The sequence below is a fragment of the Geotrypetes seraphini genome, chromosome 8, assembly GCF_902459505.1.
Source record: "Geotrypetes seraphini chromosome 8, aGeoSer1.1, whole genome shotgun sequence".
NCBI classification, from domain to species: Eukaryota; Metazoa; Chordata; class Amphibia; order Gymnophiona; family Dermophiidae; genus Geotrypetes; species Geotrypetes seraphini.
In genome coordinates this window covers 150,091,550-150,114,921 of record NC_047091.1, presented here as the reverse complement: position 1 = coordinate 150,114,921, position 23,372 = coordinate 150,091,550, and the positions used below count along the sequence as shown (strand labels likewise).

General features: G+C 45.1%; 1 protein-coding gene across 2 annotated transcripts in view; it reads right to left on the bottom strand.

Annotated features, from left to right (window-relative positions):
• Positions 1 to 11,896: 11,896 nt before the first annotated feature.
• DHX37 (DEAH-box helicase 37) overlaps positions 11,897 to 23,372 on the bottom strand; it is a 90,183-nt gene continuing 78,707 nt past the window's right edge. For both annotated transcript variants that reach the window (XM_033955440.1, XM_033955441.1), the window contains exon 28: positions 11,897 to 12,188. In XM_033955440.1, the coding sequence (XP_033811331.1) occupies positions 12,106 to 12,188 (83 nt within the window). In that variant the 3' untranslated portion in view covers positions 11,897 to 12,105. The remainder of the gene's footprint in view (positions 12,189 to 23,372) is intronic.

The window sequence follows — 23,372 nt, the reverse complement described above, 5'->3', positions numbered from 1 at the left end:
AAGACACAGAAAAGCAGGAGATAAAATGGGACCAACATGATGGAAAAATAAAATGTCCATACAACAAAGGTAAAATAAAGTGTTTTATTTTAAATGTATTAACTGGAATATATTAGCTTTGTTATATGTGCATCACAGATCTTTGTATTGTGTTCAGTAGCTTACCAGATTGCTGATGGGGAGGGGAAGGGCACAAACTTTTCTTCCCACCCTTCTCCCTGACTAAATGCAAAATATAAATACCTAAGCTAATGGGGATCCCAAAGCCCTGTCCCACTGGAGCCTTCTTCCTCCAGTATAGCAGTCAGAACTCTCCAAGCTTTGCAACTTGTGGCAGGTCCGGATTTCCTCAGATATGTCCTCCTTTTCGAGGACATATCCAGGGGTCTGGACGGCTTTTCTAAACTTGATACTTTGTCCAGGTTTTGAAAAGCTTCATCAAAATTGCGTCAGGCAGGAGGGCATCCGCGACTGTGCGTGATGTCATCGCATTGCACCTGCACATGTCCTCCTGCCCAAGAGCAGGCAGCAGGGCTGGGGCAAGGCTAGGGTGAGATTGGGGGTGGGACTGGGGAGTAACAGGGTGGGAATGGGTGGAACTGGGCGGACTGGGGGTGATGGTATCTAGGGGGGGGGGTCCAGATTTTACTAAAGTCTGGTAACCCTAACCTCAGGGATATTGCCCCTACCTGCAGAGCTTGGAGACTTCTGGCTGCCAGACCACAGGAGGTGGTCTTCAACGGCAGGATTTCAGGATCCCACCAGCCACAGCAAGGAAGATGGCTCATTTTGGGGAGAGCTGAGCCTGGTAGTCCTATGTGGTCAGTACAAGAAGTGCATATGTTTTTATTACTTTAGTGTTGTATTACTTGCTGAGTTTAATTTCCAAGGGTTCCCAGTTAAATTTTTATTTGTGATTCCTTGTTCTGTATTTGGCAAAGGACCATCTGTTTCTGTGTGTGAAGATAATGGCAGATGATGTTTTGTATGTGTTGTAGATGATGAGATAAGAGGCCCCTCCTTAATTTTTGCCCTGGGCCCCAGCATATCTGAAATCGGCCCTATCTGTGAAAGGACCTTAAAGATGAGTGAATGCTGCAAAGGTTCTGTAAGATGCTGCTATATCCGACCCCCTTCCAAAAAGGTTCTGTAAGGCAGCAAAAGCCCATGGTGAGGTACTGCTGTGTCCCACCCCCCTCCAACAGAAAGCCTATTTTGGGCGGGAGGAAAGGAAGTGAAGACAAGGCAGCTTATAAGGGACATATAAAGTACCTGAATTTTTCTCTTTGTCCTGGCAGGTTCACAGTTTTATCTAATGTACCTGAAGCAATGGAGAAAGGTGCTATTTGAACCCACAACCTGGGAGAGCTGAGGATGTTGCTCTAACCATTATGCCACACTCTCCTCCTCCAATCTTCAGGTCAGACGGCAGCATCAGTGATGTGTGCATTCTGCCGTCCCACCTATACGGGAACAGGAAGTCACTGCAGAATGAAGGCTTCTGGGGAAGGCCAACGGCAGCAGGCTCACTTGTTGCTGGCTAGCTAGTCCGAAGACTGAATTTCAGCAGAGGAGGTAGGGGGGGACAGGGGAGAGAAAAAGAGAGACTGTGCCACTGGAACATGCTGGGGGTTGGGGAGAGAGAAAGAGGGGGGGAGAGAGACCCTTGGGAAAGAGGATTGAGGGAAGGAGAGAAGCACCCGTGGGGGAGGGGGGTTGGAGGGAGAGAAGGCACTAAAAGGGTACAGATGATGGGAAGGGGTTGGGGATGGAGCAAGGGTGAGACTAGTGGGAGGCAGGAGTGGGGCAGGGGTTATGTGTCTTCTTTTTTCATTTCACAAATATGATAACCCTATCAAATCCACGACCCTTCCTATGACAGAAGTGTGAACCAAGGAATGAGTGTTAAGGGAGTTATTAGCTACAGGTGCACAAGCTTACCAGTCAAACAACCTCCTAGCAGGAAGTTATAGCCAACCAGTGTATAAAGATGAGTTTTAAGGCCTGATTTAAATTTCTGGTTGACAAATCCAGCTCTTCGAGCAGATCATTCCAAAAGGAAAAGCACCACAAGAAGAACACTGCATGTGCTTAACTAGAGTGTAGCTGGAGAGGTAGCTGGTTTAGGTATAGAGAACTGGGATTTTGCACAGTGTTTAAGGAGGAATCATTGGGGTGAATTCACTAGAATACAGGAAGCCAATGGTGTCTTGCATAGCATGGTCAAATTTGCAAAGACAAAATTCTTATTGTCATATTCTGCACCTTTTGTATTTGTTTTTATGACATATTTTCTAATTCAAGAACTGATGAAATTACAGTAATCTAGGCCAGGAAGAGTTTTATTTATTTATCTGGATTTATTTAACATCTTTTTGAAGGAGTTCCCTCAAGGTGGCATACTGCAAATTAAAGCCTGAATTAAGTTATGCTGAGCTGGTTAGTCGGGATAATGTGAATCGCTGTTATAAAGAAGCTATAAAAACACTTGCACTAACCCCCCTTTTAAAACCGTAGCGTGGTTTTTAGCACCGGCCGCAGGGGTAACAGCGTCGACGCTCATAGGAATTCTACGAGTGCTGGAGCTGTTACCGCCGTGGCCAGCACTAAAAACCGTGCTACGGTTTTGTAAAAAAAAAAAAAAATAAGGGGGGGGGGGTAAAATTAAAATAATCACCGCTTTTTTTTTTTTTTTTACACCTGCAGATTATGAGCAGACTCCCATTATCAATCCCTCTCCAATAATCTTTTTTTTTAAAAATCTTTATTCATTTTCAAATCAAACAATAAGTGCATAAAAATATATCATAAAAATAATTTCAATATAGCACTGTAATTATCTAACATATGAACTATAATAATGTAAAATTCCCACCCTTCCCCTTCATCCCATGCTCAATTAAAGTATAATATGTAATATTATACAACAATATTATAACATCTCATATTTAATTACATCACAAATCCCCCCTCCCCCCTTGAGTGTGCTAGATAAAACTAAGAAAGAAAAGAAAAGGAACAGAAAGGAACAATGTCTATTCATCACAATATTTTTCCAATGGCCCCCATATCTTTGTAAAGTTATCTTTGTAAAGTTACAAGGGGGCACTCGGAGAAATTGAAAGGGGACAGGTTTAGAACAAATGCTAGGAAGTTCTTCTTTACTCAGAGGGTGGTGGACACATGGAACGCGCTCCCGGAGGCTGTGATAAGGCAGAGCACGCTACTAGGATTCAAGGAAGGTTTAGATAAATTCCTGCAGGATAAGGGGATTGAGGGGTACAAATAGAAAGTAGAGATAGGTTATAGGAAAGTCAGGGACCTGATGGGCTGCTGCGGGTGCGGACCGCTGGGCGCGATGGACCTCTGGTCTGACCCAGTGGAGGCAATTTCTTATGTTCTTATTATATATTCCTTTTTGTACTGCTATTGCTCTTTCCATCTTAAAAATATGGCACAATGAATTCCACCAGAATGTATAATTAAGATTCTTATGATTTTTCCAATTGTTGGTAATATGTTGAATGGCTACCCCTGTCATAACTAATAAAAGTTTGTTGTTATGTGACGAAATTTGACTCTTTTTTCTCATAGTCATTCCAAATAAAACAGTATCATATGAGAGCGCAACATGGTTTTCCAATAAAGAATTGAATCCCAAAATGACTTAATGAAGGGACAATAATAAAGTAGATGGTCTAATGTCCCTGGTTCCAGATTACAATGCCAGCATTTATTAGACTTGGAACTATCCAACTTTTGTAATCTAACAGGGGTCCAAAACACTCTATGCAACAAAAAGAACCAAGTTTGTCTCATAGATACTGACACTGTATATCTCATCCTCCAATAATCTAATTAGCAAAGCACACGGTGGCTACCAGAAAACTGGGTTCTTTTTTTATAATTCTTTATTCACTTTCATATTTTACATGAAGTGTACAAAATATTGAGTTACAACTAATGAATACACAATATCACTTTTATATCTATTACATAATATTCTGAACAAATTTTTTTTATCCCCTCTCCCACCCCCCACCCTTCAAGTACTTTCCAATCACCTTATATACCATATTATAACATGTTATGTAAAATTATTTTCACTACCCCCCCTCCATGTGTGCCATAAAGAAGACAAGAAAAAGAAGAAAAGAAGAAGATAAATCCTATTATTCATTCAGTACAATACTTTGTCAATGGCCCCCATATTTTTATAAATTTAGGATATGTCCCTCTTTGTATTGCTATTACTCTTTCCATTTTGAATATATGACAAATTGTATTCCACCAAAATGTATAATTAAGGTTACTATGATTCTTCCAGTTATTGGTTATATGCTGAATGGCAACCCCTGTCATGACTAGTAAAAGCTTGTTATTTTCTGGTGAAATTTGACTTTTTTTTCTCATCATCATTCCAAATAACACTGTATCATATGATATTGCTACATGATTTTCCATCAATTTATTAATTTATGGCCTAATTGCATTCCAAAAACTTTTAATGTAGGGACAATGATATAGTAAATGATCCAACGTCCCAGGTTCCAGATTACAGTGCCAGCATTTATTGGACTTAGAACTATCTAATTTTTGCAAACGTGTAGGGGTCCAAAAAGCTCTATGTAATAAAAAGAACCAAGTTTGTCTCATAGATGCTGACACTGTACATCTCATTCTCCAAGACCAAATTAGTGGCCATTGAGATGCAGTAATTTGATGCTTAATCTCAATGCTCCAAATGTCTCTTAGACCATTTTTTGGTTTTTTATTCAAATATCCAGATATTAATTTATACCACAATGCTGCTTGATGCCCTAGGAAGTCTGCTTGGAAGCATAAGAACTCTAAACTATATTGATTATTCAATGTTTTCCATTCAGGGAACCCAACTTGAATGGCCTGCTTCAATTGCAACCATTTAAAACTTTGTTTTTTACTAAGACCAAATCTATGTTGCAATTGTGAAAATTCCAGCAGTTTACCTTCCGAAATAACATCATTCAGAGATCTAATGCCTGCAATAATCCATTCCTTCCAAAGGATTTGAGCTCCGCCAATTTTAATCTTGGAGTTTATCCATAAAGACTGATTAGTTGACTTGTTTATTGGGACAGGTGTTAATTTACTAATAAACCTCAATGTTTTCCAAGTATCCATTAATATTTATTTTCTCTGTATCTTCTAGGCATGTTGATACTTGGAAGATGAACTAAATTTAGGGGAAACATAAGGCGCCATTCCAAATATAACCAATCCGGTGCATTATCTATCAGTTCTGGGAGGATCCAATACATACCCTGACGTAAAATATAGGCTTGATGGTACCTATAAAAATTTGGAAAATTTACCCCTCCCTCCTTAATTGATTTTTGCAAAGATACCAAAGCTTTTCTATGCGTTTTACCAAGCCAAAGAAATTTCGTTAATCTTGCAATCGGGAAGCTATACAATGTTTTTACCATTTGTATAAATCCAGAACCTATACCAAACCATTCTAAAGCCTGATACATAAAATTCCATTCTACCCTATCAAACGCTTTTTCTGCATCCAAGGAAACTGTAAAAGCCGGTTCATCCATTTTTTTGATAAATTTAACATATGAAACAATAATCTAGAGTTATTAGAGGAATGTCTTTTAGCAACGAAACCCGTTTGATGCGTGTCTATAATATGTGGGAGAGCTTTGGCTAATCTCAAAGCCAAAATTTTCGCCAAAAGTTTATTATCCACATTTATTAAAGATATAGGCCTGTAGTCTGAAACCAAAGTAGAATCTTTATTTGGCTTAGGCAAAACAATTACTATTGATTCAGCCATAGTACCTTTAATATCACCTTTTATAAGTTGTGTCTGATATAAATTTAGTAAATATGGGGAAAGGACATTTTGAAATGTTTTATAAAATTCTACTGTATAACCATCACCACCTGGAGCGGATCCAACTCTAAGAGATCTCAACGCTGTTTCTAATTCTTTTAATGATATAGGTTCATCTAAACTCCGTTTTATATGATCAGGAACCTTAGGTCCAATAATTAAATCTAAAAAAATTTTACCATCTTTTTGCCTCTCCAAATAAGGCTCGGAAGAATACAGGTCCTTATAAAATTTTAGAAATTGCTTTAAAATTATATCCGTTTGATTGGTTATTATATCATTATCATCTTTTATCCCATTAATGTTAGTTTTTCTTTTTTTTGCTTTAAGATAATTTGCCAATAATCTTCCCGCCTTATTAGAATTTCCATAATACATTGTCTGTTTGGAAAACAAGTCTCTTATCATTTTTGAAGCTAATTCGTTATATTTACCTTTTGCTTTCAAAAGAGCTTGTAATACATCATGTTCCCATTTGCTTACCAATTTAGTTTCTAGTATTTTAATTTCTTTTTCTAACTCTATATACTGTTTTTTAATCTGTTTCCTAACAAAAGCCGAATATGATATAATATGACCTCTCATAGTCGCTTTAAAAGCGTCCCATACATTTTCAATAGATGTATCTTCCACTAAATTAATTTGAAAGAAATCACTAATTTGTGTTTTAAAATTTTCCAAAAATTTTTCATCCACAAGCAATGCATTATCAAATCTCCAAAGAGGTTTTCTATTTTCTAATTGATCTAATTGTAAATCTATCCATACTCCCGCATGATCCGAAATGATAATGGGATCAATGGAAGCCTTAATCACTTGCTGCACCTTATGTGATGAAATAAAAATATAATCTACTAGTCTTTAAGCCCGTTACATTAACGGGTGCTAGAACATATGTGTGTGTGTGTCTGTCTTTATTTCTTTCTCTCTCTCTCCTTAACCGCTTTTTTTATTTCTGCCTTTTTTTTTCCTTGGTTGTCCATCACCACCCCTTGCCTGCTCCCCCTGTCCATTTTCCCTTCCTTTTACCTCCCCTGTGTCCACCACCACCCCTTCACTGCTCTCCTTATGCAGCAGCAGCCCTTCTCCCTTTGTTTTACCTCCCCCTGTCCAGCAGCACCTGTTTCCTTCTCCCCCTGTCCAACATTAATCCTCCGTTCCTTTTTCTTCACCCCCCCTGTCCATCAGCATCTCTTTCGTTCTCCCCCTGTCCAACGGGTGCTAGAGTAGACTGGTTTTTTTTTCCTTTCTCTCTCTGTGCTTGGATGCTGTCTGTCTGTCTGTCATTCTTTCTGTCTGGTGTCTCTGCCTTGTGCCCTGCCTGCCTGTATTTCTCCATTGCGCCATGCCTGCCTATCTCTTGGTGTGTGCCCCCAGCACACCATTCCCCCCAAAACAGCCCCGTTTTCCAATGCCCCTGCCCCCTTTTGTGCCATGCCTGCCTGCTCCGTGGCCCCCTTCTGTTTCCCCCCTATGATTGCTGCTGGCCCAGCAAACCCCTCACCTCAAAGCAGCCCCCTTTCCCTCTCCCCTTGTTGAGCCATGCCTGCCTGCTCTGTGATCCCCTGCCCATGATTGCTGTGTGCCCCCAGCACACCCCTACCCCCTGTTTGCCTGCCATGCCTGCCTGCTCCCTGTGCATCAGCATTTCCCTCCCCTTCACCTGTTCCTTCGTAGCAGCATGCAGATAAAACGGCTCCCTTAGTTATTTGCTGGATTTTTTTTTTTTTAAAGTTTAAAGATGCTGACGCGGCTCCTCTCACGATCCCGCCTGCGTCGGAAGCCTTCTCTGACACAGGCCGGGATCGTGAGAGGAGCCACGGCGGCAGCGTTAAACTTTAAAAAAAAATCGAACAAAGAACTAAGGTAGCCGTTTTCAAAGCCGCCGCCGTGACTTAAGGGACAGGATTGTACAGCTGGACTTGCTCCTGGGCCCGCGTCTGCCCTCCTCCGACAGCCGGCTCCCTCGAAGCCCTCCTCCCCCCCTTTCCCTTCCCGCGGTAACTAAGGGAGCCGTTTTCAAAGCCGCCGCGGCTTAAGGGACAGGATTGTACAGCTGGACTTGCTCCTGGGCCCGCGTCTGCCCTCCTCCGACAGCCGGCTCCCTCAAAGCCCTCCTCCCCTCCCCCTTTCCCTTCCCGTGGTCCGTCTGGCTGCGGTCCGGCCTGTGGAGGCGATTGGCTGGTGACGTACAACCCGCGCATGCGCACTAAAAAAAACGTGACAGCTCAGGGAACACGATTTTTTTAGTGCGCATGCGCGTCCTACCATTTTATTATATTAGATTCTTGAAAATGATTTATGAACCTGTGAACAAAATGAAAATTCCTGATCATTAAAATGAAGAATATATCCTTCAAATCACATGATTGAACCAAATTATCTAAACCTAAAGATTTTATACTTTTACCTGGTTTTTTATCCATTAATGGATCCATTACAGCATTAAAATCTCCAGCCACCACTAAATTAGAAGCAGCCAGTGGTAACAACATACTCTGCAATTTTTTAAAGAATTCTGATTGATTCGAATTAGGGGCATAAATATTGAACAACGTCAGGGCATTATTTCCCATACTTATATCAACATGTAGCCATCTTCCATGTGGGTCCGAATTTACTATCTTAAAATTGGCCATACACTTTTTATTTATAAGAACTGCTACTCCTGCTTTTTTACCCTCTGCTGGAGCAAAAAAACATTCTTTCACCCACCCACCCGTTAGTTTCTGTGATTCCTTTATATTAAGATGGGTCTCCTGCAGACAATAAACATCCGCGTTTTGCTTCTTTAAAAATGATAATACCTTTTTCCTTTTGATTACATGATTCAGGCCATTAACATTAATAGAAAATATCTTAAAAGACATAATATATTTTATACTCCTTATCATAATCTTCCTCTTCCCTTCTTCCATAACTAAGATCTAAAAAACTTCTCCCCATGGCACATATTCTTACCTCCAAATTACCCAATCCCTTATTAATCTTTTCCTTAATCATCCTAGTAATATCTTTAATACCCACCTTCTTCCCACCCCTCCCTCCCCAACATAATGACTGCTTAAGGACACACATTGGACAGTAATCCCAACTTCCCCCCTCCCCCCCCAGGCAACCAATATTTATTAATAACCCCTTTATTGAGACAAACTCACTACCTCTCCACAATATATCTAATTATATCTCTCTTCTAATCATAAAACCTTTTTTCTTTTCCATTTTAAAGTAATTAATTTCTCTATCTATTATTTAACCTTTAGTCACATGACCATATTTATTTCCTAACATTCCATTAATGCATTTTTATCATTTCACCAATCTCTAATTCATTCTCCCAACATTTTATTTCATTCAAGAAAATTCTATCATAGTCATATATTTAATAAAAAGTATCATTTTCCTATATCTTATATTATCTAATCCATCTTCTCCTATCCTCCTTTAAATATCCAACAACAAATATCCATCTCTTCATATATTTCTGTTAAAAAAAAAACCAAAACTTTAATTTTATAAGTTTTTATCCTCTATTTGTATTTAAACATTTGTATTTCATTTTCAAAATATTTTTTCCCCCCCCTTTTTATATTTCCTCTTCTCCAAATTAAATCCAATATTTTTAAAACTATATTATCACAACATCAATCTTTACATTCCTTCAGCTACCAATAAATTCTTATGTATCTTTCTTTTATATTATTCATTTTCCTTTCCTTTACTTGCATTTAAATATCATATAACTTGTCCTTTCTATCATTAGTCCATTCTGCAATCTTTTCCTTATTGTCCTTTCATTCTTTACTTTCTCCTTTTCTGACTTATTAAATAAACTGAACTTTCATATTTATTTCTTATCTCCATCCATCCACTCTTAAAGACTTTTGACTGCCAATTGTCATTCATTTTTTTTTTTAATAATATCCTTTTAGTCTATCAGTCCTGCTTTCTTCTTCTTCACATCTATTTATTTTCCTATTCAGTCTTCACTTTTCCTTTTGTGTTAATTTGTCCAGTCCTTTAATCCTTCTTGTTCATTCTTTACTCCAACCATCCATCTTTCAGTCTCCTAAAAATTCAGTCTAATAACTTCACTTTAATGTCTTTCCAGTCTATCCTTCTTTCTACTTTCTTCTTTACATTCTTTTATTTTCTTTTTCACTTGTTCATTTTTATTTCCTGTTCTTTGTTGCATATTCTTCTTTTTCCAACAAACAAAAGTCTCATAGGTTCTTTATATTTAATTTTTTGTTCAATATCCACCAATCCAGTCTTAGTATTTATCCCTTCATTTCAACACCCATTGTGCTAAAATGACATATGTTCTGATTTTGAAAGAAAGGTCTTTAGTTTTTCCGGATCAACAAAATACAAAGATTTATCCCCACAAGATACCCTCATTTTTGCTGGGTAATATAACCCATACTTATATCCTTTTTCCTTTAATTGAGATCTCAGATCAAGGAATTTCTTCCTAATATTTGCTGTATTTTTAGCAAAGTCTGGTAAAAACCATATTTTGGATCCTTTATAGTTTAAGTTTTTATCTTTTTTGGCAGCATTTAAAATTTCTATTGCTTGCTGGTATCTTAACATCTTGAATATTAATGGTCTTGGTCTCCCTTGATTTTCCAGACTCTTTATTGGAATCCTGTGTGCCCGTTCTATTTCCAAAGGCTGTTTGAAATCCAACTGCAATAATCTAGGAATTAAATTTTCTAAAAACTGTATTGCATTTTTCCCTTCCAAATTTTCCTGTATTCCAAAAAGTTTTATATTCTTTCTTCTTCCACGGTTTTCGTAATCTTCCAGCTGACTTTTCAATTGAATTATTTCCAAACTGTCATTTTTGCATCTTTTTCCTTCACATTCTAAGCTCTCCATTTTAACTTCTAACTCTGTTGTTCTTTTATTAGCTACTTCCATTTGTCTGTGTATATTCAGGATTTCTTCCTTCAGTTCTGCCATATTACTCACAGTCTCTGTCAGCATTTGTTTGATTTGCCTCAGTTCCCCCAAAACTTCAGCTTTGCTTAACTCCTCTGATACATCAGCAGGAAGCGGAACCTTACTCGGGGTAATTTGATCCTGCTTCTGCCTTTTCACAGCCCCTCCGGTTTCACTCTTACTCTGTTGGGTGCTCGCCATGCTCCTGCTGTCCTCTCCGATGTTTTCAGCCTAAAACAGTTTAAAAGGAAATCTTTATTTATTCAACGGTTGCCCAGGTAAGAGGAGCGCTGCGATCACACGACCATTTTGTGTGCACGCTAAGCCACGCCCTGGGTTCTAACCACAACCTATAGCACAGAAAACAAACCATGCTGGTAGCACATGAAAGCTGGCATCATGGAGGAATGGCCCATATTCCCACACCCCAAGCAGCACCAGTCAAATCCAGCACTGTGGTCCTGATTCTATAAAAGATGTCTACAGTTAGGTGATTAGAAAGACGATTCTAAAAACAGCAGCTAGTGGATGGTGTCAGGTCAAAAGCGCGCCAGGATAAAGGCGTGCCCAGACAATTGAGTGTAGCGTGCGCTGCTGCGCCGCTCTAAATTACTGTTTTTAGTGCTTCGACGGGGGGTTTTGTTGGGGAACCCCCCCACTTTACTTAATAGACATCGCGCCGGCGTTATGGGGGGTTTGGGGGGTTCTAACCCCCCACATTTTAGTGTAAACTGAACTTTTTCCCTGTTTTTAGGGAAAAAGTTCAGTTTACATTAAAATGTGGAGGGTTACAACCCCCCAAACCCCCCATAACGCCGGCGCGATGTCTATTAAGTAAACTGGGGGGAGTTCCCCAACAAAAACCCCCGTCGGAGCCCCTAAAAACTGTAATTTAGAGCGGCATGCGCTGCGCTCAATTGTCGGCGTGCGTTTTTGTCTTTCGCGCCGTTGTCTATGAACCTAGTGGATGACTGACAGCTGCACTCAGAGCCCGTGCTTGTAGCAGTCCAACAGTCAAGTCCAACGGCTCAAATATGGTGAGAGGAAAAGCAAACCAACCATGAGTCAAAAGAAACTTTTTTTTTTAAATTTAATTTGCACACAGGTCCAAGTACTCATAGAAAAATGCATTTTACATATTTACATTGTATATATTGTACAAGAACTGCAGACTTTTATGAAAGCTTCACAACTTTGTCATTGTACAAAAGATCAACAAATGAACCATTTTTACAACTGTACAAAATGCTATAAGAATGAGCCGTCCCAGTGCTTCAGGATTTGATAGGGGGCCAGTTTCTTGCTACCTCTTTATGCATGGCTTCAGGAATCCACTGGCAATAAGGCAACAACAGGTCTGAAAAAAATAAAAAAAAAGATTATTACGGAAAATTAGGTTCTTACCTCAATAATGTTTTTGCAGTAGAAGGGCAAAGGATTATGGACAATAGGTTAATCCCTACGGCAGGCTCAGTCTCTGGCAGTGTTCAAGGCCCAGCTAAAAGCCCACCTCTTCAAGAGTGCTTTCGACTCCTACCTTCTCTCACCTTGGGTTCTGCAGCCCCAACCCTATATGTCATGTCTGTCTGTCTGACCAAGTTAGGCTGTAAGCTCTTCTGAGCAGGGACCATCTATAAATGTCAAAATGTACAGCGCTGTGTACGCCTTTCAGCGCTATATAAGTGATAAGTAGTAGTAGTAGTAACTGTTTGCAGAAGGATGTCAATCTCATCTTTCAGCTCCCCCTCCTTCCCCAGTGAACTGTATTGCTACCTTCAGTTTGTACCAAAGTAGTCAAACACCACTGTAATTAAGAAAATACAAAGGAGGGGTAAGGGGAAATCAATTCTGTTCCGCTCTGTAACAAATCTAAGAAATACTATTAGTAAACAGCATGAAAAACTTTGGTGGAACTAACAAACCATTGGTCTGCATGTAATCAGCATTAAACACAAATGTTGGTTGTTTTTTACCGATACGTTCCTTTCCTTTCCTACTGGCAGAAAAAATATCCAGTTCTGGATATACACATCTGTCCGAGTTGGAAAGCAGGTGAAGTAACTGACAGGGCAGGGTATCCGGAATCCTTTGCCCATCTACTACAAAGGAAATTATCAAGGTTTATTTTCCCTTATATTGCAAAGGGTAAAGGATTCCAGGTGACGTACTAAAGCAGTCCCTTGTGTCTAGGGTGGGACAGACTAGTCTGCCCTTAAAACCGAGGACCCACGATATAAAAACTTTGTAAAGATATGAAGAGTAGACCACATAGCTGCCCTACCAATCTCCTCAGACAAGATCACCCTAAACTCTGCACATGAGGAAGCCTTACTTTTAGTGGAATGCACACTTTGAGAGAGAGAGAGACAGCTGCTTGTCACAATCAATGTGGCAATATTGAATAAGTCTCCATTCAAATCCATCTAGAAATGAATGCTTTAGAAGCTGGTCTTCCCTGTCTAGCCTGGCTGGTCAAAACAAAAAGAAGATCAGAGAGACAAAACTCATTTGTTTCTTCCAGGTAGCAGAGAAGAACTCTCTGTACACCCAACACTTTGTCCTTTTTCCCCAAGCCTGCATGGGCCTCGCGTTCTTTGGAGGTAGTGTGTGAGTGCTTGGGCCTAGAAGCCTTGGACACTTTTAGCACTACTGGTGGAATAGGCTGCTGTGCTATCTGATCTGAAGAGACTGAGGAAGGCATCACAGCAGGCGCTGGAGTCGGGGCCGGCACGAACGATGCAGGCTTGATGAGACTTGGCACCGCAGAGGTGGAAGGCTGAGGAGCAGCGGATGAAGTCGAACGTGAGGTTTCAATGACGATTGCTCCGTCGAGGATTCCATGCTGAACAGTGATTCCCACAAGACGCAACAGAGCTTGAAAGCACGTGCGGTGAGTGTGGAGCAAGGCTGGCACGATTTCGGAAGGTGTTCAGGCCCGAGACATCGAACACAGCGTCGATGAGGGTCCATGAGCGAAATCGCGTGCTGGCACTTGGCACACTTTTTAAAACCGGTGATAGGCAGGGACATAGGCCGGAAAAACTCCGCCGCAAGATCGAAGCCGCGGGGCTGTGGCCACATGGCCTGCCCGGTCGGACAGATGGAAGAAATTTTTTTTTTTTGAAAACAATAAAGAACAACGAAAATCAGCGATTGAGAGAAAAAGAACCCAAATCCGTGGACTTTAGAAGGCACAAGTGAAAAATCTTCACACAGAGAGTCGAAGACGGACTTCTCGGCTCCGCAGAAAAGCACAGTTACTTACCGTAACAGGTGTTATCCAGGGACAGCAGGCAGATATTCTTAACGCATGGGTGACGTCACCGACGGAGCCCCGGTACGGACACTTTTAACTAGAAAGTTCTAGATGGCCGCACCGCGCATGCGCGAGTGCCTTCCCGCCCGACGGAGGAGAGCGTGGTCCCCAGTTAAGATAAGCCAGCTAAGAAGCCAACCCGGGGAGGTGGGTGGGTCGTAAGAATATTTGCCTGCTGTCCCTGGATAACACCTGTTACGGTAAGTAACTGTGCTTTATCCCAGGACAAGCAGGCAGCATATTCTTACCGCATGGGTGACCTCCAAGCTAACAGAGAGGGAGGAAGGATGGTTGGCCATTAGGAAAATAAATTTTGTAACACAGATTGGCCGAAGTGTCCATCCCGTCTGGAGAAGGCATCCAGACAATAGTGAGTAGTGAACGTGTGAACTGAGGACCAAGTGGCAGCCTTGCAGATTTCCTCGATGGGCGTGGAACGGAGGAAAGCCACAGAAGCAGCCATAGCTCTGACCCTGTGGGCCGTGACAGCACCTTCCAGTGAGAGACCGGCCCGAGCATAACAGAACGCAATGCAGGCAGCAAGCCAGTTAGAAAGCGTCTGTTTAGAAACAGGGTGCCCCAGACGGTTGGGGTCAAAGGACAAAAAGAGTTGAGGTGAAGAGCGGTGAGCCCTGGTACGGTCCAGGTAGTATGCAAGGGCCCGCTTACAGTCTAGCGTGTGTAACGCCTGTTCCCCAGGATGAGCATGGGGTTTAGGGAAAAAGACAGGCAATACAATGGACTGGTTGAGGTGGAAGTCCGAGACCACCTTGGGAAGGAATTAAGGGTGGGTACGCAGAACCACCTTGTCATGGTGAAAAATAGTAAAAGGTGGGTCGGCAACCAGTGCATGCAGCTCACTAACCCTCCTGGCAGAGGTGATGGCAATGAGGAAAAGCACCTTCCACGTCAGAAATTTGAGTGAAGTAGTGGCAAGAGGCTCAAACGGAGGTTTCATGAGGGCTGATAAAACCACATTCAGGTCCCAGACGACAGGAGGAGGCTTCAGAGGTGGTTTGACATTGAAGAGGCCTCTCATGAACCGGGAAACCAGTGGATGAGCCGTGAGAGGTTTTCCGAGGATAGGCTCATGAAACGCAGTGATGGCACTGAGGTGGACTCTGATTGAGGTAGACTTGAGGCCAGCGTCGGACAGAGAGAGCAAACAGTCCAGTACAGTTTCCACCCCCAACGAGGTGGGGTCGTGGTGATGCAGGAGACACCAAGAGGAGAACCTGGTCCACTTCTGATGGTAACATTGGAGGGTGGCCGGTTTCCTGGAGGCATCCAAAATGCGACGGACAGGCTGAGATAGATTCTCTGGAGAGGTCAGCCCGAGAGAAACCAAGCTGTCAGGTGGAGCGATGACAGATTGGGATGTAGTAGAGACTGATGCTGCTGCGTAAGTAGAGTAGGAAACACAGGAAGATAAATGGGCTCCCTGGAGCTGAGCTGGAGCAGGAGGGAGAACCAGTGTTGGCAAGGCCACCGAGGAGCGATGAGAATCATGGTGGCTCTGTCCCTGCGGAGTTTGAATAGCGTCCGCAACATTAGAGGCAGTGGAGGAAAGGCATAGAGGAACCGATCCGTCCAGTCGAGCAGGAATGCATCCGGGGTCAGACGATGAGGAGAGTAGAGTCTGGAGCAGAACTGGGGCAGCTGATGGTTGTGAGGAGCTGCAAAGAGGTCCACCTGAGGAGTGCCCCAGAGAGCAAAGAAGGAGCGGAGTGTGGGGGGATCCAAGGTCCACTCGTGAGGTTGAAGGATGCGGCTGAGGTTGTCGGCCAGGGAGTTCTGTTCGCCCTGGATATAGACGGCCTTGAAGAAGAGACTGCGGGCCGTGGCCCAGGTCCAGATGCGGATGGCCTCCTGACAGAGGAGGGGAGATCCGGTGCCGCCTTGCTTGTTTATGTAGTACATGGCGACTTGGTTGTCTGTGCACAGGAGAAGAACCTGAGGATAGAGAAGGTGCTGGAAGGCCTTGAGAGCATAGAACATGGCCCTGAGTTCCAGGAAATTGATGTGATGTTGACGCTCCTGAGGGGTCCAGAGTCCCTGGGTGCGAAGATCTCCCATGTGAGCTCCCCATGCATAGGGGGAGGCATCTGTGGTTATGATCATGGAGTGAGGGGGTAGATGAAAGAGTAGACCCCTGGAAAGATTTGAGGAGTTCAACCACCATTGAAGAGATTGCTGAAGAGACGATGTCACAGAGATGGGATGAGAAAGAGGATCCGTGGTCTGTGACCATTGGTTGGCTAGAGTCCATTGAGGTGTCCTGAGGTGGAGTCGTGCCAGAGGAAGCACATGGACTGTCGAGGCCATGTGGCCTAGGAGGACCATCATTTGCCGAGCCGGAATAGAGCGACAAAGGAGCACCTGACGGCAGAGATGGAGCAGGGTTCGTTGGCGGTCTGAGGGGAGAAACGCCCTCATCAGAGTGGTGTCGAGGAAGGCACCAATGAACTGAAGTCGCTGTGTGGGGAGGAGATGTGACTTGGGGTAGTTGATCTCGAACCCCAGGAGATGGAGGAAAGAGATGGTGTGTTGAGTGGCTTGTAGCACAAGCGGAGACGTAGGAGCTTTCACCAACCAATCGTCCAAGTATGGGAACACCTGGAGGTTGTGAGACCTGAGGAAGGCCGCCACCACAATAAGGCACTTGGTGAACACCCTGGGCGATGATGCGAGGCCAAAGGGTAGCACTTTGTACTGATAGTGGTAGTGCTGTACCTGAAATCGGAGGTAGCGACATGAAGTCAGATGGATTGGAATGTGAGTGTAGGCCTCTTTGAGGTCTAGGGAACATAGCCAGTCGTGATGAGAGAGAAGAGGGTAAAGCGTGGCAAGGGAGAGCATCCTGAAGTTTTCCTTGACCAGACACTTGTTGAGGTTCCGAAGATCGAGGATGGGACGGAGGTCTCCTGTCTTCTTGGGAACCAGGAAGTAGCGGGAGTAGAATCCCTGACCCCTTTGGTCTGGGGGTACCTCTTCGATGGCATTGAGAAGAAGAAGGGATTGGACCTCCCTCAGGAGGAGGGGGGATTGAGAGGAGTGAGAAACAGACTCTATGGGAGGATTGTCTGGTGGAAGAGTCTGGAAGTTGAGAGAGTAGCCGTGGCAAATGATGTTGAGGACCCACAGGTCTGATGTAATGACCTCCCAACGGTTGAGGAAGAGTTGAAGGTGGCCTCCTATCACCTGAGGAAGAGGCAATGATGGCGGGAGACTGGCTATGCCCTGGAGAAAAGAGTCAAAAGGGCTGAGATGGTTTTGACTGTGGGAGAGGCTTGGCAGGTTGGTGAGACTGTAAACGTGCCTGAGTTTGGTGCTGCTGACGAGGCCGGCGAGGCTGTTGCTGCTGAGGCGGGTTGAGAGGTCTGGCCGAGAACCTGCGTTGGTAGGAAGACTGCTGTTTGTAGGGACGAGCAGGTGGAGTCTTCTTTTTAGGTTTGATTAGGGTATCCCACCTGGTCTCGTGTGCTGATAGTTTCTGGGTAGTTGAGTCCAGGGACTCCCCGAATAGTTCATCACCAAGACATGGTGCGTTAGCAAGGCGGTCTTGGTGATTAATGTCGAGGTCAGAAACTCTCAGCCAGGCCAAGCGCCTCATGGCAACAGCCATGGCAGATGCTCGAGAGGTCAGCTCAAAAGAGTCATAAATGGATCGCACCATAAATTTCCGGAGTTGGAGCAAACTGGAGATTTGTTGTTGGAAAACCGGGATCTTACGCTCAGGGATGTACTTTTGTAAGGAGGAGAGTTGTTGCACCAAATGCTTCATATAGAAGGAGAAGTGGAAGGTGTAATTATTAGCCCTGTTGGCAAGCATGGAATTCTGATAAAGGCGCTTGCCAAATTTATCCATTGTTCTGCCCTCTTTGCCAGGAGGGGTGGAGGCATAAACACTGGAGCCCTGGGTTTTCTTCAAGGTGGACTCCACTAGAAGGGATTCATGGGGTAGTTGAGGTTTGTCGAACCCCGGGATAGGAATGACCCTGTATAAACTATCCAGTTTTCGAGGGGCACCCGATACCGTGAGAGGATTTTCCCAGTTTTTGTAAAAAGTTTCCCGTAAGATGTCATGGACGGGTAACTTTAAAAATTCTTTGGGAGGTTGTTCGAAGTCCAGGGCTTCCAGGAAAGCCTGGGACTTCTTAGAGTCGGATTCCAAAGGGATCGACAGAGCCGCCGACATTTCCCTGAGAAATTTTGTGAATGAGGACTGTTCAGGTTTGGAACTGGTATCGACCATCGATGGTTCCTCGTCCGTTGAGGAAGCCTCATCATCGGTACCGGGTGGGGATTCTTCCCATAAGTCCGGGTCCCTGACGTCGGTGTGCGCAGGACAGGACGGTGGTGCGGACGGCTCAGTGTGGCGAGTCTTAGAGAGAGATTTGCCAGAGCGCATCGAGACGGTACCGGGGGAGGAAGATCGATGCCGGTCCTGGTCTCGGGGGGACTGGTGTCGGTCTCGATGTCGGGGAGGGTCGGCATCAGAGCGTGTTTGTACTGGAGGATTAAGTGGTTCAGCCGCGAGTACCGGCATGGAGGTGTTCAACGGTACCGATGGTGTCGACACCGGTGGTATGGTGCGAGGCTCGGGCCGGTCTGGTACCGGAAGGAGTGGGGCCAAAATTGCGGGCAACAAGTGCTGGAGTTGCTGTTGCAGTTGTTCTTGCAATTGGCTTTGTAGTATGGCCGCAATGCGGTCGTCCAGAGGAGGCACCGGTACCGCTTTTTTCTTTGTCGGTACCATAGGTGCCGCTCCATGCCCCAGCGATGAGGATGCAGATGACGAGGCACTCACCGAAATCGGGGCGGAGCATTTGCGGGGTCGGCGTGATGCCGGGAGGACTGGCGTCGCCGTGTGGCAGGAGGGCGCTCAAGGGAAGTGGAAGGCTTCTTAGCCGGCTTACCTGGTGCCAGCGACCCCGAGGAAGGATCAGGCGTCGAAGTAGTCGGTGCCGACTTTTGCGGCGCCGTTGACGGCGCGACCGATTCCATGGCAGATCCGGTACCGAAAAGGATATTCTGTTGGATCTGTCTATTTTTCAAAGTACGTTTTTTAAGAGTAGCACAGCGGGTGCAGGTGTCAGCCCGATGCTCTGGACCCAGGCACTGTAGGCACCAATTGTGCGGGTCAGTGAGAGATATCGGGCGTGCACACCGCTGGCACTTCTTAAAACCCGGCTGAGGGGGCATGAAGGGGAACACGACCTCCGCAAAATCAAAACCAGAGGCCTGTATGGTGGCAACAGGCCCCGCCGGGGCTGGCCCGAAAAATAAAGAAAAAACAAAGTTTTTTTTTTTTTTTTGCAAGTTAGAACGAAATCCGAAGGAAAAAGAATAAAAAAAGGAAGAAAATAGCGCGAGCGGGAAGGCAAAAACAGAGATTTCAACAGCCGTTGAAAGCACATGCGTCTTCTTCGCTCCGCGGAAACGAAGAAACTGGGGACCACGCTCTCCTCCGTCGGGCGGGAAGGCACTCGCGCATGCGCGATGCGGCCATCTAGAACTTTCTAGTTAAAAGTGTCCGTACCGGGGCTCCGTCGGTGACGTCACCCATGCGTTAAGAATATGCTGCCTGCTTGTCCTGGGATAAAGTAAGAACTGAGGAGATGTGCCCTGGTCTGGGCGGGAAGGCACTTGCGCATGCACAGTGCGGGCGACTCGAAACTTCAAGTTTCATCAAGCAAAAATGCTTGTGAGGCGTCCGCATCGGGGCTCCGTTGGATTACGTCACCCGTTAGTGAGAATACCTGCCTGCTTGTCCTGGGATAATCTACTTTATCCTAAAGCAAAAAAAAAAGAAAATAAATTAAATTTTTTTTCTACCTTTGTTGTCTGGTTTCTGCTTTCCTCATCTTCTCATTCAATTCCTTCCATCCACTGTCTGTCTTCTCTCTGCATCTTCCATTTGCTCTATTATTGTGCCTCTCCCTTCATCCCCCCTTAATTGGTCTGGCACCCATCTTCTTCCCTCTGTTCTCCCCATAGGCTGGCATCTCTGTCTTCTTCCCTTCCAGCATCTTCTCCCCACTCTCTGTTCCCAATTTCCCTTCAGCGTCTTCTCCCCACTCTCTGCTCCCCATTTCCTTTCAGCATCTTTTCCCCACTCTCTGTTCTCCATTTCCCTTTAGCAACTTCTCCCCTCTCTGTCTTCCACATTTCTCTCCAGTATCTGTTCCTCTCCACCCCTTCAGCATCTGTTCCATTCCTTTCCACCACCACCCTTCAGCGTCTGTTCCTTTCTACCGCCCTTCAGCACCCCTCGCACTGACTGACCGACCGTCCATCCATCTCCCTCCCTTCCTCCCTCCCTCCCTCTTACCTTCGTGGCGCGTTACAATGTAATTTGTGCAAGCCGCCGGAGCCTGCGAACTCTGTCCCCATCCCATCCCTACAAACCATCTCGCTTCTGTGTTCCTATTTTCCCCATTTCTAATATCTCCCCTATGTATATGGCATTGCCTCCCGTGTCCATATACCATCCCCATGTATGTCCCCTTTATGTCTCTGTCCCAATGCTCCCATGCACATAATTTCCCCTCTGTTTCTGTTACCTTCCTGTGTCCAGATTTCCCCTCTCTTCCTCTTCCACAGCAATGTGTCTCTTCTCTGTAACCCCATCTAGCTTCTTTCCCTCTTTCTAACCCCCTGCTTCCAGCATCTGGCTCACCTGTCTGTCCTCCCCTTTCTTTCCTGCTGTGGGTTTCTTTCTCTCCCTCTTCATCCCCTTGGCCCAGAATCTCTTTCCCTTTCACTCCCTCCTTCCTAGTGTGAGCCGGGAAAACGCGCGGTCCAGCATCCACCTCCCGCCCGATCGCAGTGTTCTGCCATCTCCCTCTCTCCACCTCACCTTAGGATTCTTCTTCTCCCAGCCGAACGAGTGGCTGCTTGAATTGTTGAAGCTTCTCCTCTGATGCAACCGGAAACAGGAGTTGCATCAGAGGAGAAGATTCAATAACTCAAGCCGCCACGTGTGCGGCTTATTGAAAGTGTGCGGCAGGGAGAAGAAGAATTAAAGTCAGCACCTAAGGTGAGGTGGAGGGAGGGAGATGGCAGGACGCGGCGATCAGGTGGGGATGCTGGACCGCATGATCCGTGATTGCTTCACTGCAGAGACAAGATCATTCACCGTTCCATGGGGAAGTGAATGGCCTTCTCCCTGTCCCTGCTGCGACCACTATTTTTTCTCTCCCCTTTTCGGTGGGCTACCCGCTGATCAATGTGGTTGAACGTTTTCTTGGACAATGACCACTCTCCTGGGTCCAAGACCTGCTGGCTGAGATAGTCGGTTTGCACATTCTCTGCTCCCGCTACCTGATCTGCTGAGAGCTCTAATAGGTGGGCTTCTGCCCAACAGAATAACAACTGGGTCTCCAGCCATAAGGGAGCACTCCGGTGCCACCCTGCCGGTTTACATAAGCTACTGTTGTGATAATGTCCGAGAACATTTGGAGTGCCTATCATTCCAGGGAGTTTTCCACCATCTGCAATGCCAGATGAATGGCTCATAGCTCCAGAGGATGGAGGAACCATTGCTGAGCACGAGACCACCAGCTTTGAACTGGATGCCCATTGCAAGGGCCTCCTCATCCGTAAAGGCTGGCATCTGTCGTGAATATCACCCAGGAGTAGATACATTTCCGCGACTCTGCTGATTAGAGAAGCGGTCACTAGAGGGAGTCTGCCTGTGGGGACCAGCGGGACAATGGAGAGTCCTGGAGGGGGCGCATATGCGCTCTCACCTAAGGCACTCTCTCTATGGTTACCGCCAAGCCATAGGAGCTGGCATCATCAAGAGATCTGAAATTTGTTTCCTGAGATTCTCCTTGCGCAGCTTGGGAAGGAAGACATGGCTCTTTGCTGTGTTAAAACCAACCCCTAGGTACTCCAGACATTGAGTTCCTTCCAAGCAACTTTTCTGGAGGTTGACTATCTAACCCAGGTCTAACATGAGGCAGACGAAATGGGTTGGGAGCTGGCTTGGAGGTAGGCTCCAAAGGGTGGTGGTGAACGGCACCCCCTCCGAAATGACGGAGGTGATTAGTGGAGTACCACAGGGCTCAGTCTTGGGCCCAATCCTATTCAACATCTTTATAAGAGACTTGGCAGAAGGGCTTCGAGGTAAAATAACATTATTCGCCGATGACGCCAAACTGAGTAATGTAGTGGGCAAATGCACAACAGACGAAGATTCAGTGCCCGACAACATGATGCACGACCTATTCCTACTGGAGCGATGGTCTAGGATATGGCAACTCAACTTCAATGCCAAAAAATGCAAAGTTATGCACCTGGGCAGCCAGAATCCATGCAAGTCTTATACCCTTAATGGCGAGATCCTAGCAAAAACGGTAGCAGAACGAGACTTGGGGGTAATCGTCAGTGAGGACATGAAGTCTGCCAATCAAGTGGAGCAGGCTTCGTCTAAGGCAAGACAAATCATGGGCTGCATACGAAGGGGTTTCATCAGTCGTAAGGCGGAAGTCATTATGCCATTGTATAGATTCATGGTGAGGCCCCACCTGGAATACTGTGTGCAATTCTGGAGGCCGCATTATCGCAAGGATGTGCTGAGACTGGAGTCGGTGCAAAGAATGGCCACCCGGATGGTCTCGGGACTCAAGGATCTACCATATGAAAAACGGCTTGACAAATTACAGCTATACTCGCTCGAGGAGCGCAGAGAGAGGGGAGACATGATCGAGACGTTCAAGTATCTTACGGGCCGCATCGAGGCGGAGGAAGATATCTTCTTTTTCAAGGGTCCCACGACAACAAGAGGGCATCCGTTGAAAATCAGGGGCGGGAAACTACGAGGTGACACCAGGAAATTCTTTTTCACTGAAAGAGTGGTTGATCGCTGGAATAGTCTTCCACTACAGGTGATTGAGGCCAGCAGCGTGCCTGATTTTAAGGCCAAATGGGATCGGCACATGGGATCTATTCACAGGGCAAAGGTAGGGGAGGGACATTAAGGTGGGCAGACTGGATGGGCCGTGGGCCCTTATCTGCCGTCTATTTCTATGTTTCTATGTTTCTATGTTTCTATGACCACTTAGGTCACGGCTCATTTCCCTTTTGATTTGGACTGGGCTCTGAGCAGCCCATCATCCCAAGCATGGATACACCTGCATCTTCCGCCTTGCAAAGATGTGCTGCTACCACCATCATCATCAAATCCAGGGAGGCTAGAACGCACTTGTGCTGCTTCTT